At 35.8% G+C, this 20,845-nt stretch overlaps 1 protein-coding gene across 1 annotated transcript in view; it reads right to left on the reverse strand.

Moving 5' to 3' along the window:
* Positions 1-2,182: 2,182 nt before the first annotated feature.
* The window catches only part of spata17 (spermatogenesis associated 17), a 47,712-nt gene continuing 29,049 nt past the window's right edge, over positions 2,183-20,845 (reverse strand). Inside the window, exons 9-10 of the mRNA XM_065288791.2 lie at positions 19,263-19,398; positions 2,183-2,307 (exon numbers count right to left, since the gene is read on the reverse strand). Of these exons, the coding sequence (XP_065144863.2) occupies positions 2,227-2,307; positions 19,263-19,398 (217 nt within the window). The 3' untranslated portion in view covers positions 2,183-2,226. The remainder of the gene's footprint in view (positions 2,308-19,262; positions 19,399-20,845) is intronic.

Here is a 20,845-nt window from a genome sequence, read left to right on the forward strand (position 1 = left end):
AGAGATTAGAGGTTGAGGTGGAATTTACAAATCTACAGGACACTTTTTTAAGGAAGTCTATTGTTCTTACACGCCGTCTTCAGCTATTTCAAAGGTAAGTTAGCGTTGTTTTAAATTACGTAAGCTTAATGTGAAGTGTGGCTATAGACCGTTAACTGCATTACGAAGTGATTATGGTAAAGCGGCTTTTTTTAAAGCTAGAATGAGAAACTCATTCATTTCAATGGCTTGCGCCGCGCGAGGGCGGTTTGTTGTTGCGTCGAGTGAGCGCGAGCGCAGCGGAGCTCAGCTTGCGCTCACGCCGCGGTCGAAGTTCAATAGTTTTGCGCATAGTTTGTGGTCTTACGGGAAATGAGCTGACAGTCTGTACCAGTTGTATGAGTGTGTGCTTGCTGTATTTGTTGTTTTAATGTCTTGTTTTTGCAAGTTATTGTTGCTATTGCGTGCCCCCCGTTGGAAGCCGAGTGCCCCCCTGTTAGTTATGGTCTGGCGCCGGCTCTGGGTGCATAGCAGTAAATTTGAAGGAACTTTATTGATGGTAGGTGTTATTTATTTATTTAGCCATAATCTTTATAATGTAGCATCATGCTAAAAAATGACCAAAGAGTTTTGATATTTTTCCTATTTAAAACTCAACTCTTCTGTAGTTACATCGTGTACTGAGACAGACGGAAAATTAAAAGTTGCGATTTTGGCAGCAGCCGTATCTTTCAATAGCAGGGGACTATTTTCGGGCACTACGTAATATCATTGCGCCTCCTATAGCCATGTTAAGGCAGCAAAGTCCTTGATTATTACGCCAGAATGAGAGTATAGTTCCTAGACATATCTGTCTAGAAAACCGCAACTTTTAATTTTCGGTCGGTCTTAGTACACGATGTAACTACAGAAGAGTTTTAAATACGAAAAATATCGAAACTCTTTGGTTACTTTTACCGCAATGCTAATGGTTGAATCAGATTCTATGGATTATGCTAAGCTATGCTAAAAGTTGTACCGCCAGAACCGAGATCAGCTGAATGGATTCCAAAAAGGTAAAAATCGAATGTTTAACTTTAGGGGAGCTGGAAAATGAGCATATTTTTAAAACAAGTGCATTTCAATGTGTTGTATACCCATAAAGGTAAAAAAATAAACTTTTGCGCATACCACCCCAGCGACAGAAAAGGTACAGTTGTGTAGCTTTTTTCTGTAAAGTGTATCATGTAGTTCATAGCCAGGTGTTATCATCAGCTGATAATCTAAGTAAAAGCTTTTTTGCTGAATAATACATCATCATTTTACACCGACCATCCTTTGCTTTCACGGCTAACACAGGAGTCAGCTCTGTGACGACACCGCGCGCCCCGGTAGCCGCGTAGTATGCGACTTTCTTTCCAAAGGGTCGAAGTTAGCGCAAAAACAGGAAGTAATCAGATCAGGGAACTAGGGCTTTTTTAATCGCACTGATGGAAAAGCGTCAGTGTTTGGAGATGGGAGTCAGCAGGGTGTTGAGTTATTGTGAAGTGATGAACTACCTCAGACCAGGAGCAATCAAAGAGATAGCCCCTGCATCTCCAAATTACTGCCACTGGCCTCAGATTCATCACGCGGGCGCGGGTGGGAATGCCGGTCAGCTGGCTACGTACAGCTGTAGGCCCACACACCCCAACACACACACCCACCCAAACACACACACATGATAGAACAAAGCACTCAGAATTATTTGTGAAAATGAAACTGCTGTAGCAAAGCACTGGATCAGTTCCTCACCTTTCCCACTCACTGAAATGAAATGACATTTATTTCTGATGGCAACAATGCATGGGAAATGCTTAAAAATAGGGGATGATGCAATGAGGGGGGGCCCGCCTGCTCGGTCTGCATATGCTGATTAAAGAAAGTGATGTACAGTAAGAATCCACATGTGACATCTGTAAGTGTGTAAACTAATGGAGGAATTTCATTAAGTCTCTTCTGGAGGATCAGAATTGTTGCTCTCGAGTTCTCTAAAAGAGTTTTTTCATCAACACAGTGGATATTGACTACAAAAAGCAATCGAATGTAATACAAATAGCATGTAATTAAGTTAAGAGGATGAGATGTTTTTACTCTGAAAGCTTTGTTGAATGTGAAATCGTTTGCTTCACCTTCGCATTTTCCGAACCAGACTAACAAATGATGCATCATTGGATATATTTTATTTTCATTTATTTATTGATTTTGTCTGTTTTCCACTCAGCCACCTCATACAATATTACCAGCGTTGGAGTACAGTCGTCCAAACTTGTCAAAGATGTGGCAGGTGGTAAAGACGGTCTTGAAGGGCTGAAAAGATAAGCACATTGATTGGATGTCAGGAATGTGAAAAGCGGTGTTTTACACAGCAGTGCAATTATTTCAGTTTTCCTCTCTCTCTCTCTCTCTCTCTCTCGCTCTCTCTCTCTCTCTCTCTCTCATACACACCCACACAGTTGACAGTACCCATCGACTTCCATAATATGAATAATAAACAAATACTATTGAAGTGTATGGGTATTGTTAACTCTTTCCCCACCATTGACGAGAACATTTGCATAAAAAACGTGTTCCTGATTAGGTTTTATGTTAATCTGTAATTCCGCGATTATCCACTAATAGCTTACAAATTTATAAAAAACTGAATCTATAAAAAAAATTATTTTTTAGAAGAAAAATACCCATATTTAAGAGTTTATAAGCAGAGAAAAAATATAGGATGAAAAGTTTTTTCACATTTTGTTTGTTTGTTTATTGTTTGTTTAAAAGCAGAGGGTCTGTTCTTTCATTTAATATATATGTGTTATTATATATTTTTAGAAGAAACTTTTGTGAAAATTACAAAAAACTTTTTAAAAATTACTGGCGGGGGATGAGTTAACTATGTGCTTATCATCATCTATCAAAATATTTTGTGTTAAACAGTTAAAAAAAATCTTATGGTTTTAAAACAACATGAAGGTGAGTAAATGATAAGGTTAAATTAAAACCAGGGACAATTTTCTAGTTCAATGGTCAAAATATCATTAAAATATCATTTGTTGTTATCTTGTATGACTTAAAAAATGGGGACAAAACGTTTTTTCAAAGTATTCTTCTTTTTATTGTTGTGGGTTTACTGCAAAAAAAATTACTTACTTAGTTAATTTGTCTTCTTTTCAGTACAAATATCTAAAAATTCTTAAATCAAGATGCATTTTCTTGATAAGCAAAATCCCCTTAGACAAAAATGTAACTTTAAGACAAAAAATATTACATTGAAGTGAATTTGTGCTTAAAACAGGAAAAATCTGCCAATGGGGTAAGACAATTTTTTCTTGAATTAAGTTTTGGCAGATTAGGCACAAATGTGATTTTTTTGGTCTAAAAAACTTATTTTCAAGATTTTTTTTAACATTTGTACTAAGAACAAGAGAAAAATACTAATAAGAAAGTCATTTTTGCAGTGTTTCTAATTCAATTAATTGAACATTTCTGCATTGCAAAAAATTATTTTCAAGAAAAAAATGTCTTGTTTTCAGTAAAATTATCAAAAAATTCTTAAATAAGATGCTTTTTCTTGATGAGCAAAACGACCCAAGAAAATAATAGCCAAAAATATAAAATGTAAGTGATTTTGTGTATAAAACAAGCAAAAAAATCTGCCAATGGGGTAAGCAATTTTTTCTTTAATTTTCTTGAATTTAGTGTTTAAGAAAAATTTTAAAGATTTTTTGCTTACTCTATTGGCAGATTTTTTTTGCTTGTTTTATGCACAAAATCACTTACATTTGATATTTTTGGTCTAAAAACTAGACTTATTTTCTTGGGTCATCTTGCTCATCAAGAAAAAGCATCTTAATTTAAGAATTTTTTGATATTTTTTTCTGAAAACAAGACAAAAATACTAAGAATTTTTTTTCTTGAAAATAATTTTTTGCAGTGTATACTTAAATCAATTTTCCCCTTTTTTATACAATGCACAGAGACATCAAAATTACTTCTAAGGAACTACTTCAGCTGATTTCATAGCATTGTAAACATGAAACGTCCTCTCCACTAATAAGCTGGTGTGTGGTGGGCATTCTGGCGCAATATTGCTGCCGTCGCATCATCCAGGTGGATGCTGCACATTGGTGGTGGTTGAGGAGATTCCCCCGTTCATATGTAAAGCGCTTTGAGTACTGAGAAAAGCGCTATATAAATGTAATGAATTATTAATTATTATTATATGAAGAACAGAAGGAATAATGCAAAATGTAAACATATTTAGCCTACACGAAACAAATGCTCAATATCATGCTGTGATCAGTTCACTTTATTGGTTTATTCCTTTAATTTAACATGAGTAGTTAGTACCTTAACCCGTGATAACTTTGACTGTTTTATATCTTATGATAACTTGATTATGCTTGCTCATGTCTCGTAGTAAATTCTACTTCGCTAAATAAGTAGCGCGCAACTAAGAAATCAGTGTAGCTCGCGGCCCCCTCTGTTGGTAAAAATAATCATTACATGATTGCTCCGGTCTGGTGCCACAAACACTACATGTTGATCGGGTTTTTCAGTGTATTTGCTGGTTGTTTTGGATGTGCTGTAAAACGGGGACATTTCCGGGGACAGCTCCAGTCGGGGACAGAACACCAAAAAACGGGAACGTCCGGTCATCTTAGTAAATGATGACAGAATTTAGATTTTTGGGTGAAGTATCCTTTTAATTTTGTCCTCCCACCACAGCACTATGAATTATGTGTGTCTTTTTTTTCGGACACCCCTAGTTTAGTTCAAGAGAGCATCATTGAATCCTGCTACCGCACACGCTCACTTTCTCTATTCTCTTCTCTTAATTCATGGACAACCACCTTAACCTCACAATACAGCACTGCCTCTTCATCATTGCTATAATACATCAACCACTTAATGATAAATACATGAGCCACAACAAATCCTGCCCTCTTTCTTTGCAGTACTGCACAAAAAATCTGCGTCAGGTATTTTTAGTTGGACTGGATACAGATCCTGCATGTGGCCTAGTTGCTACAGCAGCACACTGGCACTCAGTATCGCCCCCTAGAGGCCGACCTGGCCTAAAACACCTTCTTATCGCTTCATATATGAGCATGTGAGGAGCACTGCTGTTTTAAAAGAACTAATGTGGGTATGAATTAAGAATGGCATGCGGAGGGGGTGAGGCTTGGGGAGGCGATTTATTTATATATTTTATTTTTTAAAGACTAAAATAAGCTGAAGTTGAGCAAGGACAAAGTAATGTCAAAGACTGGGGCGCTGACTGTTTCCCTTTGGCAGGCATGCATGTGATCTCTCTGTCAGTCAGCGTATGCAACCATGACAATCATCTGCGCGCTTTAGCCGCAGGAAAAGCTGCAGTTTGCTGTCTTTATAAACAGCACTCCACACTAACTCTGACAAGTGCAGGAAACACAAAAGGACGCTGTTTGGAGGAAAATAAATTAATTTGCGACATTCGCATTTAATGGATGAATGAGATTTATAGGACAAACTTTGGTTTTAGTCGGTGAAAAAAAGTTTAGTCATGACTCGATGCATAAACAGATGATTTGTGGATATAGATAGATGGTTTAATATTAATATTAACTCGTGATGACTAAGTTTAATCTAACACTAGAGAGTGGAGGGAGGGTTTAGATACTATGCAAAAGAAAGAAGAAATAGAAAATGAATCAAATCTTTCATTCATCCTGACTGGAGATACAGCAGAGGTATAGAGAATATATTTACTGTATTCATAAGTTCATAAAAATTTATATAAAATGTATTTTTGTATTTAAAGAATTTTTGTAGCTTTTTTAAAAATCTAAACATGCTCTTAATTGATCCAATACAGTACTGTAAATACACAAAGTTACAATAAACATTAGGAAATGTTAGACTTTTTTTAATGAGCCAGCAGACTTCGTTAATGTGATTATAAAATGTTTAGACCTTAACTAATTTCCAGCTCTGTAAAACACAACGAAACACAAAAAAAAATGAAAGAGGATTTTCTGTAGCATGACATAATAATATAATAATAATAATACGTTTATTTTATATAGCGCCTTTCTCAAACCCAAGGTCGCTTTACATTGAAATAGAAACACACAGTCAGATAAACATTACACATGAAACAAAGAAATTGAATACAACTAACAAAACAACAAACATTTAGTTAACAGACTATGAAATGTGTGGAGAGAAGTGTTCGTTAAACAGAAATGTCTTGAGATGGGTTTTAAAGAAAGGAAGAGAAGTACTGTCACGTAGAGGTTGTGGGAGGGAGTTCCGGAGTTTTGGTGCCTGGGCGCTGAAAGACCTACCACCAACGGTGGAAAGTCTAGTGCGGGGAATGAGAAGGAGGTTTTGGTCAGATGATCTGAGCAAGCGGGGGGGAGTGTAAGAAGTTAAGAGGTTGCAAATGTATGGAGGAGCAAGGTTATGGAGGGCTTTGAAGGTGAGTAGTAGTACTTTGTATGTGATCCGGGATGAAACTGGTAGCCAGTGAAGCTGATGGAGAATGGGGGTGATATGGGCAGATCTTTTTGTTTGTGTAAGTAGCCTGGCTGCAGAGTTTTGAATATATTGCAATCTTTGAAGGGATTTGGTGGGGAGACCGAGGAAAAGTGAATTACAGTAGTCTAAGCGGGACATGACGAAGGAGTGAACCAGGGTCTGTGCATCACTGACAGGAAGGAAGGGTCGAAGGCGGGCAATGTTACGGAGGTGAAAGAAGGCAGTTTTAGAGACTGATTTGATATGATGGTCAAAACTGAGAGTGGAGTCAAATGTAATCCCAAGGTTTTTGACAGTCGCGGTAGAGTGAACAGGTGAATCATCAATATTAAGGGTGAAGGTGTATGGTTTGGTGAGCATGCTTTTAGGGCCAACCAGCAGAATTTCAGTTTTATCTGTGTTTAGTTTAAGAAAGTTGTTTTGCATCCATGTTTTTAAATCAGAAAGACAGTCAGTGAGTGAGTGCGGGGGGGGGATCAGAGGGTGAAGTGGTGGTAAGATACAGTTGAATGTCATCTGCATAGCAGTGGAAATTTAGACCGTGGCTGCGAATAATCTGACCAATAGGGAAGATGTATATGAGAAAAAGGAGTGGTCCGAGAACAGAACCCTGAGGGACACCACGAGTGACTGAGGACTGTGAAGACTTATGTGAACCAAGTGCAACAAATTGCTTTCTGTTTGTGAGGTATGATTGGAACCAATTTAGGGCTTTGCCAGAAACACCAATAGCAGACAGACGGGAGATTAAGACATTGTGATTTATTGTGTCAAATGCAGCACTAAGATCGAGAAGGATGAGAATATTAAGTGAGCCGGAGTCCACAGACAGAAGAAGATCGTTGACTATGCGTAGTAGGGCAGTCTCTGGGCTATGACACGGGCGGAAACCAGATTGAAAAGGCTCGTACAGGACATCTTGTTTGAAAGCAGATAGAAGGCACTGACACACATTTACAAAGCCAAAGAGAGCTCACAAATAGAGGAAAATGTGTTCCTGCTTTAGAAAAGATGACATTTACTTTATAAATTTACCTTATGAAAAGTTCAGATGCAAAACCCTCTAAGTGCATCTGACATGTTTTCTTGTAAATAAGCATTTTTGTAATCACTCTTTATAGATTCTGCCAACAAACCAGTATTTTTGAATGTCGTTCAATAAGTAAAGATATTCTAAAACAGTGTTTTTTGTACACAAAATTCAGTTGTCATATCAATAATTTGTGTTTTTTGTGCACCAATACTGTTGTTCAAATATTACTAAATATTACTAAAAAAAGCGCACATTTAATAGCACAGGCGCAACAGCTGATTTCCATAATTACCAACGCAATCTACTAAGACCAGCGCATATAAGTTCAGGGTCGCAAATAAGCAGAGATGATTTTGAGTTCAGCAACACGGACATCGCAGCGGAAAATTTGAGGTGTGTAATCCCAGCTAATTAAGCCATAGGACACTGAAAAGAACCAGAGGACAAAAAAATGAAGGTTTACAAGAAGTTTTAAAACGTCTGGTATTTTTTTAGCAATAACTTTTTTTTTTAGCAATAAGACATTTCAAGCACAAAGTAATTTAAGACATGCTTTTTTCTGCATTAAATTCGTCATAACACATGCACAAACATTAGTAAATCGTGTTGCGTGAATCATTTAAATAATCTCCTCCCATAAATTTTGCGTCTGAAAGGGAAACTCCTAGAAATGCACACGCAACAAGGTCGCAAAAATATTTAGACCACAACTTTTCAGAGCTAATTATACACTGCTTATCCAAGTCTTTAGTAAATCCCGACAGTCGTTATTTAATAATAAAAAGATAGTTTGCGCTGGCCCAGGCTGATAGTAAACCTGGCCCATAGTTTGTAAACAGAATTAGGGGCGATTCACATTTCGCATCTTTTGGACACTCAAGTTCGTTATTTCAAATGTAGGCACGTGGTATGCCCGTTCATAATGGAAGTGACGCGTACGCGATGTGCACGCTGTGTGAGGCGCTATTTTTTTCCTGGCGCGTAAAAATTTTGCATCGCATTGAGTTAAAAACATCTCAACTTTTCAGAATACCGCAAGCACGCTGCAGGTCATGTGACAAGAACCAACCGACGGTTGCGTTTTCCGTGCGGTTTCAGACGCGAAATGTGAAACGCCCCTTAAAGTGCTGTTTTTTTAAAGTGAGCATGCGTGCTACCCTACAGGCTTTAAGATCCTGAGGAATACCTGGGAGGAGTGAAGTAAGTGGAAACTTGCAACCAACCGACGGTCGCGTTTTCCACGTTGTTTAAGACGTGAAATGTGAACCGCCCCTTAAAGTGCTGTTTTTGAAATGTGTGCATGCGTGCGACCCTACAGGCTTTAAGACCCTGAGGAATCCCTGGGAGGAGTGATGTAAGTGGAAACTTGCAACCAACCGACAGTCGCGTTTTCCGCGCAGTTTAAGATGCGAAATGTGAACCGCCCCTTGTGTTTTTGAATAGTGCGCATGCGTATGACCCTACAGGTTTTAAGACCCTGAGGAATCCCTAGGAGCAATGCATATCTGATGCAGTGTACGTTACTTACAGCAATAATCTGACATTAAATCGATCTACACAGACTAATTAGTACTCCACCTCCCACATTACATCATCAACTATATTGTTGGACCCATAGATATGTATAAAGGCTAGATGTCTTGTCCAATGATGCAGGTACTTTTAAATGACCATAACTTGCTTAATTTTTACCGATTTTCAAACGGTTTGGTTTGTTATAAACGTCAAAGATGTACCTATGGCACTGCATACCTATACTAAAAATAAATAAAAAATTCATGAAACATGTTAAAGCATCCAGAATTATAGCCATGTTAATAATGTTTGTAAAAAACCAAACCGTTTGAAAATCGGTAGAAAATTGAGCAAGATATGGTCATTTAAAAGTATCTGCACCATTAAACTCAATGCTACGAGTGAGCGAGCGCCCTGTGGTAAGATGGCCGCCAGCTGATGCCGTTAGGGACTCGGCGGTAAGATATCTAGCCTTTATACATATCTACGGTTGGACCAACATGGTTCAGATGACGAATGTGCGACAAAATCTTGACTAGGTAGTCTCCAACTATGCATTGTACTATGGTGATTCAGCATCGAGTTATGTCGTTGTTTGGAAAATAACACACCCCTGGCTAGTGGCTAAACTGACCTCTGGAACAAATACCTTGTCGGAAAAAAAATTGGTTTCCTAAAGACGAGGGGAGAAATGGCGATCATGGGTCACTGCTGTGCGGAGACAAGTTTGGCACTTGGCACCCAGGCAAGAATTCAAGGATCTGTAGCTAACATTTTATACAATCATTTACACAGTAATGTTAGCTCAGTGTAGTAGTTGATACGCTTTAGCTATGATTTGAACTAAGGTCATTTATTTTGCTTGTTTTTTTGTTTTCTTTATCTACTCTATAATGGGACTCGTTATTGATTCTTTGCAGGAAGTCTTCCGGAAGTTAAGGTAGTTTGGGCCACAAAAGCCATTTGTTTATGTTGTTACTGTCAGTAGACACATTTACCATTAGTCTTTGGGAATTTACAAAATGAATCTCTCTTCTAACTGATGTTGTATTTGTCAGCTTTAGCTTCAGTCTATGTTCTTGGTTATCTTTCACCTGAGTGTGTGCTACATTTAACAGCTACATAACAACAGTGAAACAACAGCTGACTTCAGATGAGCACTCAAGGCACTTAGACACTTTTTAGCCCCTGGAACCCATATTTTAACCAAGCATTTGTTGTCTCTCTCTCCAGCATCACCCAATAAAAACAGACAAGGGATAAAAAATATGAGATTGATTTATTTGCTCCAACGTTCTTCGGAATGAAGCTTTTCTATTTTTTTCCGGCACAACTGAAACCAATTAGCACGGCTAGCACTTGTAGTGCAGAAGGTAGGTCAGCACGGAGTAATAAAAAAGTATTGACTTTTCTTTGACTGTATGCAGCCTGAAAGGGGTGCCGCGGCCTTGTCGTACATGAAAAGAGCTCCATTAATTTCACTTATTTCAAGAAGGGCCCCTGTCAAGTCCTAATGCGTCCAATGCACTTTTCGCATTCATACGCGATGACATCTTAGCTGGGCCTTGGCCGAAATGAGTTTACATTATTTTAGCTAGTGAGAAGTTGACGGAGTAATTCCCAATGTGCAGCTCCATGCAAGCCAGCGGGGAAATCGCAGAACGCTCTTTCATACATGGCTAGTTTTTGACTCTTGAGTGATTCGGACCCTTAACACTTTTTGTATTCGGTTGCTTGAATGTTAAAGTGTTTGTTTTTTTGAGGACTGACATTAAAACATTAGCATAAAAATGTTATTTGAGATTTGAAAATAAAAACAGGATAGGTATAAAAAACGAAAAATAAACTGCAATGGCAATGTACATGGCAAAGTACAATAAATACGTATATAGTTGCAGTTATGCGTACATTTAGCCTTATCATAAGACATATAGTTGCATATAGATTTGAAAAATTGATAATTGTACAGTATTGTTCCAAATTATTAAGCAGATGAAATTTAAAGGAAAACACCACCGTTTTTTAATATTTTACTATGTTCTTCTTACCTCAACTTAGATGAATTAATACATACCTATATTTTTTCAGTGCGTACACTTAATCTTTGTTACATGAGTAGTTACACAAGTAAGTATGGTGGCACAAAATAAAATATGGCGATTTTTTAAGTGGATAAAAATGAGAACTATATTGTATGGCGGAAGAGCACTTAGTTTGCAAAACTTTGACCGTGTCATGAGCAATTCGGTCCCCCCGGGCAATTCGGTCTCCCCTAGGACCCGATTGGTACCTAGCACTAATGCCTGCTCAAAAATGTGTCATTGCGATATCTCGTCTGCGTAAGCGGTCTAGAAAGCTAATTACATTGTACAGAAGCATACAATTTTTTTTAAATAAAAGTTAACGAAAAAATAATATAATAAACTAATATTCATGTTGCAGACACGTCAGTACTTTTGTGTCATCATCTGCTTTACAAAAACAATACTTTTATTTTTGTAAATTATTTACATACCTTACAGAATATTTTTTTTTAAATTATAATTTAAATGTGTGATTCAACTATGTAGTAATCATGTTTTGTATAAGTTATTAATGAGAAAGTAATTGTATAAGTAGACAGTAAAAAGTGGAAATGGTACCGTATATAATATCTAAATAATATGACACAAGCAATGTGTAGATCTCCCACCTATAGCCTCATTTATATACTAATGAAACATATCATTTAAAAGACATCAATTGTAATTTTAACAATGTTCTAACTACATAAATCATAACGCGATTTTGTAGGAATTGTAATATGGCGCTAAGAAAACTACCCATGAGGAGTTTTTCCAGCCAATGGAATCACGCGGGGGTCCAAGGGGAGACCGAATTGCCCGGGGGAACCGAATTGCTCATGTCAACGGAAGTTTGGGCAAGAGGGGAAGTAGTCAGGAGTGATGATATTACTGCGCGCCGAGTTCAAAAGTTCAGCAAACTAAGTGCTCTTCCGCCATACAATATAGTTCTCATTTTTATCCGCTTAAAAAATCCCCACATTTTATTTTATGCCACCATACTTACTTTAGTAATATTTGTTAAGATTAACTGACAATCAGTGTTGGGGAAATTTACTTTTTTTAAAGTAATGTATTACAATATTAAGTTACTCCCCAAAAAAGTAACTAATTGCGTTACTTAGTTATTTTTCATATAAAGTAATGCTTACGTTACTTTTGCGCTGCATTTTGCGTTACTTTTTCTTACTTGGCTGAGGCTTGATCTCTTTCAAGCCTTGCCGGTGTTTTTTATGATCGCAAAAATGTCAAGCTCTGGCCTGCCATCTCCGTTTCTGACTCAAACTGTTCCCGCTCAGGCGCACAGAGTGCGTAATTCTATGTTAATATGTTCAGTTTAATTCAGTACATTATTTTATTTTTAAATAGAATTAATTAAACTGAAAAGTAACTCACATTACTTTTTTTTAAAATGTAACTCAAATATTAATGTGTACATTTATATAGCAATGTGTTACTTTACCTGTAACTTAATGCACGTTACTTGTAATGCGTTACCCCCAACACTGCTGACAATACCAACACAATGTAATTTTTGCACAATTATATTGTGTGGCAATCATAGTCCTTTTGTTTCTATTGAGGGGACTAGTACATGCCATCTAAATGAGATTTTGCTACACTGTGCAAGGTATTACTTCAGTTTATTAATTCAACCATGCTTAGAAGGGAGAAACGCCTTTCGTATTTGAATAAACGAGTTCAGAAAAAACACAGAGGTTAACATGTGGAAAGTGTTCGATATTTTTTTATCAACGTTCGGTTTGTGATACTATTTTATAACAGCTTTTACATTGAGTTGCATTGTGTTTTTACTAAATAATAAAGTGTGTTAAATATGTTTATAGTTTATGCATGTTTTTTTTTCATAAAATGCACAGCAGGAAATAAAAATAATTGAAAGAAATTTAAGAAACAAACACTACATATCTATAAAGAAGTATATGTAACTTATTACAGTATACCAGATCTATAAAAACATTATTTTTCACATTTCTTAACTTTTATAGTCATTCACGATTGAAATTGTTAAACTATGTATATTTTATGTTAAAGGCCATTTTGAATCATTTGCCACATTATATATTTATTTACTTTTTATATGAATGATGGTAAAACTGAAAATGCTGACATAATAGACGAAGGTGTAAAGTTAATTGATACACGTGTAACAAAAAAGTGAGAGGCACGTCAGGTGAATTGTTTATTACATGCCAAATGAAGGGGCCAAGGGCTTTTATATGCCTATAAAATGGATATGGTGAATCACCCAGAGGGTCTTGGGCACTAATGTAGTCCAGTCTAGAATATGACTATGTGTGTGCGTGTAATAGAAACACTTACATGCCATTTACTGGACTTAAAGCAGGTTGTCCTACATTTATTTTACCCATTTATTGCACATTATGAATATCATTCGCATTTAAACACGCCTCATATATCATGCATACGGTGTGTGATATTATATGCATGATGCATGATTTGAGAAATGATTAAGCTACTAACAAAACATAATTTTACCCTAAATATTCTAACTGCTGTCTGTGTTATAACAATAATAAAAAATCCAGTTGTGCTTAAAGGCAATATTGGGGGCATTGGAGTGGGGGGTCTGGTAAAGGAGGTTTGGAAAAGCAATTACTAAAGCAACATTAAAATAAAATAGGATGAAAATAACTGTGGGTCCCGGCAGTCTGCCGGTATTCGGCTGTTAAGATATAACAGTTTAAAAACGTGATTGATGAAAGCCTAATGCAAGGCGATGGGGAGGTTTTTGAGCGGAGGCAATGCCATTGCCTGCACTGTATTAGCCTCTGTAATTAGCCCTGCTGGTTTCATTTGTTAGCGTTGGTGATGATGCAAACATCAAAACACAGGGTTGGCATGTCAGCGGCCACCGTACGGCCCAAACAAGGGTCATCTTAGTCAAGGGGCTATTAACTAATGCACTAATTACAGATGAGAGGAAAAAGCCCTTTCTGTCTGTCAGCATCACTCCTAGGGCGCACTCACGTTTGGCACGGCTGCCTTGAACCATGCCCGAGCGCGACTGTCCCCCCTTCCACTCACCCACAAGCTTGAATTCGCACTGTTTTTTTTTGTTCAAGACCTAGCATGCTTTCATCATTAGGATGCGATTGTTTTGTGAAGAATAATACAGGAAGTAAAGCGCTCTCTCAGACCAATGGAGCACAAGTAATGTGAAATTTGTGGCTTTTTATTTGGATGCGGTGATACACAGCCCTCTAACATGCCTAACCCAGTGATTAGTCGATCTATCGCTTATGCCGCTCAGACATTAACACGTAACTGCACTGCGCACATCAGAAGGTTTATACATACTTTAGGCGGATGATATTGAATGACTGTCACGCAACTAACGTCTTGCCTTTTGAAGTTCGCTTTTGAAATTTGCGTTCACAATGTGTGTTCTGCGCTCAAGCCCAAGTGAACCACACCCGAGCCCACCTCTGCAACCAAGCCAGGGCGCGATAAACCAAACTACATCTAGGCACAGTAAAGAGCAATCACACAAGTCAAACTAACCGGGCTTTCGGGGTCAAACATGCTTGGTTTGCAAGTTTGGAATAGTGTGAGTGCGCCCCCTAATCTTCAACTTTGCTGTGCACCATCTTCAAAAGCTTAAATCATTGTAATGCAGCAATTTAAAGTTTTTTTTTCAACTAAGGGCACCTTTGGCATTTTAGAAATTAACTCTTTCTCTGCCATTGACGAGTTTTTACAGCAATCGCAAATTTTCGCTATTATCCACTAGACTTATCCAACTCACATATCGTGTATTTTTCGCGCTCAAGTTCATTATTTCAAATATATGCGTGTGACATGTGCGTTTGTGTTTTTACTTCCGGAATCGTTGTAACTTAATGTACTGTAATGTCATCTATATTTCAAATCACTGTTTGTTTTGTGGTGGGACTAACATTTCGAACAGTCTTAATACTTTGTCTTGCTCATGCTGTTTTTATATTGTTTACATTTTAAGTGAATTAAATATATGATTTAAAAAAAAATTTGATTTGGAAATTATTATTTGTTTTAAAATGATATACAGCTCGACCGTGAGTTTACCTTGTTTTCTTTACCCTGTATTTTTCAAACATACATTACTGAGTGCTGTCTTACTGGTAAACAAAAAGCTGGCAACTTTTACAGAAATGTAAAAAAATATAATCTATAATTTTCACACAAATTGTTGGTTTATTATTTCCCTAGTTTACCAAAGTTTCTGAGCAATTCCAGTGTATGGATGTGACATTTCAGTCAAAAGTTAAAGTATATTTTTGTATTTCCTATTTATTGAATCATCTGTTTGTGTTTAAATTAGGGATGCTAAACAATTAATCGCGATTAATCGTTAGCAGAATAAAAGTTTTTGTTTACATCACATATGTGTGTAAACTGTGTATAATAAATAAATAAATAAATAAATAAATAAATAAATAAATAAATAAATAAATATATATATATATATATATATATATATATATATATATATATATATATATATATATATATATATATATATATATATATATATATATATATATATATATATATATATATATAAATATGAACACATTCATGTATAATTTTAAGAAAAAAAATGTATATACTAAGTATTTATATTTATATATAATATAAATTATACATAAATATACAATTGTATATACACATGTAAACATTTCTAAAACATATACATGCATGTGTGTACATTTATTTATACAAAGTTATTATACACACACATATATGATGTAAACAAAAACTTTTATTCTGCTAACGATTAATCACGATTAATCGTTAAGCATCCCTAGTTTAAATTATTAGTCCAGACATCAGAAAAATATCAGTCTATGTATGCGTTTTCTTTTTAGATGAGGGAAATACACATGTGTTATGGATGTGACAAAAAAGTTTTCAGAAGCCATTATAATTTGTAGGAATTCTGTGAATTAAAATGCACAAACCAGAACCAGTAATACTCAACAAATGGAGAAGGGCTGGCTCTTCAAATAACAAAAAACATTTATTTTATTTTAATTTTTGTGTGCGCATTTACGAGAAAAAAACAGCGTAATGTATGTGACATTTTTCTGTTATGGACGTGACCATTCTGAAAGCTGTGCTTACCTAACCTAACTATAAAAATGAATTACATTTTTTTACAAAATGTAAATGAAGACTTGGTTACTTGCTTGATTATTTTAACCACCAAATGTTGACATCTGATATACCAGTATGGTTAAAACTTTTTTCATGGTTGGTTGATATTTGCATGGAATTGCTCTTCTGCAACAATATTTAAATAGTAAAAACGGAAAAAAATCCCTGCTGTTCCATTAATTGATTAAATAAAATAGAAAAGTTGGACAATCACAACAGATTTTAGCATTCGTCGTAACAGTTACATTCAACTGATTCTGTTTTTTATTTTTGTTTCCTATTAAATGAACTTCAGTGCTTTAAAGAAAAAGATGTGTCAGGCCTTCGACGAGCCTTAGAAACACCAGATTCAAATATCAGAGGTAAAGTTCATTAGTTATGTATCTGAGCGTGTCCGAAGCCTCTGTAATCCTTCCTGCATCACATCCTTTTTATCTCCACAAATGAGATAAATCACAGAGCACTGCTTTCAGGTGAAGACATGTTAATCTGGGAAATAACATATTTAAAAGTGTGGGTCCTATGAAGGGTGGGGTGAAGAAATGAGCGAAGAAGAAAGAAAAAAGGAAGTGACTATAATTTAATCAGAAATGCACTTGGAAATTACCATATCCATCATTATCTTCTCACGAGTCAATGCACGAGAAAAACTGAGAGGAGATTCATTTAAAAAAAAAAGGTTTGTGTGCAAGGTATTTCTCATTGGTAGCCGTCAGAGGTAGGCAAACGTGGGACATTTATCAAGCCGCAGACAAATGACACTGGGTTACTAGTTAGACAGTGTAATAAGTGCCATCTAATTTCCTCTTTAGAATCAATTTATGTTTTAAAGCGCGGCATCGTCATCAAGGGACAAAGCTTTTTCCTCTGAGAAATTCCGAGTTGAAAATAATCTCTAATCTCATCACTTATCTGACACTCTATAACTAGTGCAATATACATTTTCACGGGAAAACAAAACAATATAAATAATACAATACTTTTTTTGCGCAAAAAGAAATTATTAAATTATTTAGCATACAATATTTATTGAAAATGTAAAACATATTATAAAGCTAAAAAGTAATTTTTAATGCTTCGTAATGATAAGATACAAAGACCTCAATAATCCTATTTAGTTGTGTGACATAGAGATGCAGAATCCAACGGTTCTAAGTGAACAGTTTGCATAAATCTAATATCAGAATCAAACCTATTGAGAGCAGTGCCTCCAGCTCCTGGGTCTCTATCTGACCCGGGTTAAATGGAGGGCATCTTCTGGAGTACATTACACACGTACATCTTTAATGTATTTTGATTAATCAAAACAAGCTCTGCGGTTGAACTCTTTAGAGGAGGTAAATAAATAAATAAAAACAATTAGACAAGCAAGGCATACCCATCACCCCCAGTGCTGGAGGAATGGATGGGCTTCTTGATGATGATGATGAGGTCGGGGAGAGAATGAGAGAGTTTGTCTAGATAACTCATAAGACTTGTGTTGAGGCGGAATGAATAATCCATTCAAAGCAATAACATTGCCTATGTGCTCGATGTGCTAGCTGCATTAATTACAACCATTGAAGCGGCTTTAGGAGTTAATGAGACTGGCGTGGTCCACTTTACTTTACTTTACTTTACTTTACTTTAGGTTTGCCTGATGATAAGCACTTTATGTACATCTAAGGGGGCATGTGCACCAAGGAACTTAAACCAAAGACTGTAAAAAATATTTTTTGAAGCTGATACAGTAGTAGGCGGCACCTGCCATCGCTATCTTGAACGTGCGTCACCGTGAATTACTCGCGGATAACCGAAAATGGGTAAAGAGGCGGGACGTGGCTAAAGTTGAGATGGCTGGTTGCTGAAACCACGCCCGCCTAGCTCGACTCTAGTGACTTTGGTTGCTATGATACTTGTGGCATTGACGAGCTGAGCGTTTCACTAAAAATTTAAAATTTTTCAGTGCTAAGCTCGAAAAAAAAAAAAAAACGTAGAGCGTTGACGCGCAACATGTACAAAAAGTGTTTTATTGAGTGCTAGTAGCGCTTTCGCAGATATTCTATTAATGCAGATATTTTATTAATCTTGTGTACATTTACGTTCATATTTCTAAATGAATTTGAAGGTGCTTGGTTTATTGGCGAGTTAAATTGCATTAAAACTCCTCTGGGTGGGAAACGGCCCCTGAGGCTGAAGGGTTGTCTGCTGTTTAGCTGTGGATCAGTGATAATCCTTATTATGGCCTCTGCCACATCAATTATGTTGATCATAGGCACGCTGGTTACGCTGAGTCTTCATTAACGGCAGATGCCATGGGCACCAGCCTTACGGTACACATCAGACATACTGGTCTACTTTTCAAAAGAATCAGAGAGACACGTAGCACATCTTTTTATACATTTGACGTTTAATGGAATAAGGTCAACCATGCGTCTAAAAGAGAAAGTTCCCCTGTTGTGTTCTGGTAATGACCTGATGAGTTCTGTTCTTTGTGAAAAAAAGAGCCCAAAATTCGTAAGCTGCACGGATAATGCAATAATTAAACGCTAAGCGGAACACATCCAGTGGCAACCAAGCATACATGAGCCGTGTCAGCAGTAGGGGCAGTCTTATTTATTTCATTCCGGAGGAGGTATTTCCGGGCAATTGCGCTGGATGTAGAGGGTAGTGCCTGCTGGTAAGGGCCAATAAAGAACTCTCATCCATGAAAGGCCTTCAGCAGAGACACAGTCAATTACCTAATGTGAAGACTTTGGTTCAGGGGGGAGAGAAAGCCTTTTCTCCTCATTTACTTGTGGGTATTTATTAAACTGCTGTCAAATTTGACAAATTTGTGATGCTCAAGATGGAGGTTGTTTTGGGGAGGTGGGATGATTCAGAATGGTACCCCCTCCCAACACCATCAGCAACCCCATCTCTTTTCCCGATTCATGCCAGACTATAATGCATTTTCTAGGTGTGCATGCTGGCGAGAAGTGTACCTTTTTCCCCTGGAGGTCCTCCTTTTGTTCCTCTCGAAAATGTTTGATCCCGTATCCCACCTGTTCGAAGGGGGTGCTGGTGTGCATCAGGCCCTCGTACCTCTTTTTTGGGGATGCATTTAAGAATGGAAGGAAACTGTGTGCCAAAGAAACAGAATAAAGAAGCAAAAAATTGGATTAAAAGGCAAAAACAATTTGACATTTACTGTAAATGTACTTAACAGTAATCCTTTGTTTTGTTCATATTAAGGGATTACATTTGGGCTGTCAAAAAATGTATCGCGAGTAATTGCATACAAAATAAAAGTTAGTTTTTGCATAATATATGGGTGTGCACTGTGTGTAATTATTTTGTATATATAAATACACACACATGCATGTATGTATTTAAGAAACATTTACATATATATTTTTAATATACATTTTTAAAAGTGTTATTTATGTATGTATATATATATATATATATATATATATATATATATATATATATATATATATATATATATATGTATATGTATATATATGTATATGTATATATATATATATATATGTATATATATATATATATATATGTATATATGTATATATATATATATATATATATATATATATATATATATATATATATATATATATATTTATATTTATATTTATATATTTATATTTATATATAAAACACTTTTAAAAATGTTTGACATTTTCTTAGACATTTATATGTGTGTATTTATATATTCATAATAATTACACACAATAGACATACAAATATATTATGCAAACACAAACTTTTATTTTGTATGCGATTAATCGCAATTAATTTTTTGACAGCCCTACTTAAGACATTTAGATTTTATTGTACTTTTGTAACAAAAAACAACGACAAAACATATTAAGTCATAAAAAAGAAAGGTTTTAGCACCATTCAAGAGGTGTATGTATACTTTAACGATGTAAACCGATATATTTTATATAGGGCTGTGAAAAGATTAATCGCGATTAATCACATTCAAAATAAAAGTTTGTGTTTGCATAATGTATTTGTGTGTGTATTGTGTGTATTATTATGTATATATAAATACACACATACATGTATAAGTTTAAGAAAAATTTTATTCATGTATTTTTTATATATAATATAAAATATATCAAAATGTAAATAAATACATATTTTCATGTGAATGTTTCTTAAATACATACATGCATGTGTGTGTATTTATATATTCATAATAATTACAAACATTACACACACAAATATATTATGCAAACACAAACTTTTATTTTGTATGCGATTAATCGCAATTAATCTTTTGACAGCCCTACTTAAGACATTTAGATTTTATTGTAATTTTGCAACAAAAACAACGACAAAACATATTAAGTCTTTAAAAAGAAAGGTTTTAGCACCATACAAGAGGTGTATGTATACTTTAACGATGTAAACAGATATATTTTATCTAGGGCTGTCAAAAGATTAATGCCCATTAATCACATTCAAATTAAAAGTCTGTGTTTGCATAATGTATTTATATGTGTATTGTGTGTAATTATTATGTAAGGGATAATGTAGAGGCAGCCGGTAGTTATTG

Source organism: Paramisgurnus dabryanus, chromosome 17 (assembly GCF_030506205.2).
Source record: "Paramisgurnus dabryanus chromosome 17, PD_genome_1.1, whole genome shotgun sequence".
Lineage (NCBI taxonomy): Eukaryota > Metazoa > Chordata > Actinopteri > Cypriniformes > Cobitidae > Paramisgurnus > Paramisgurnus dabryanus.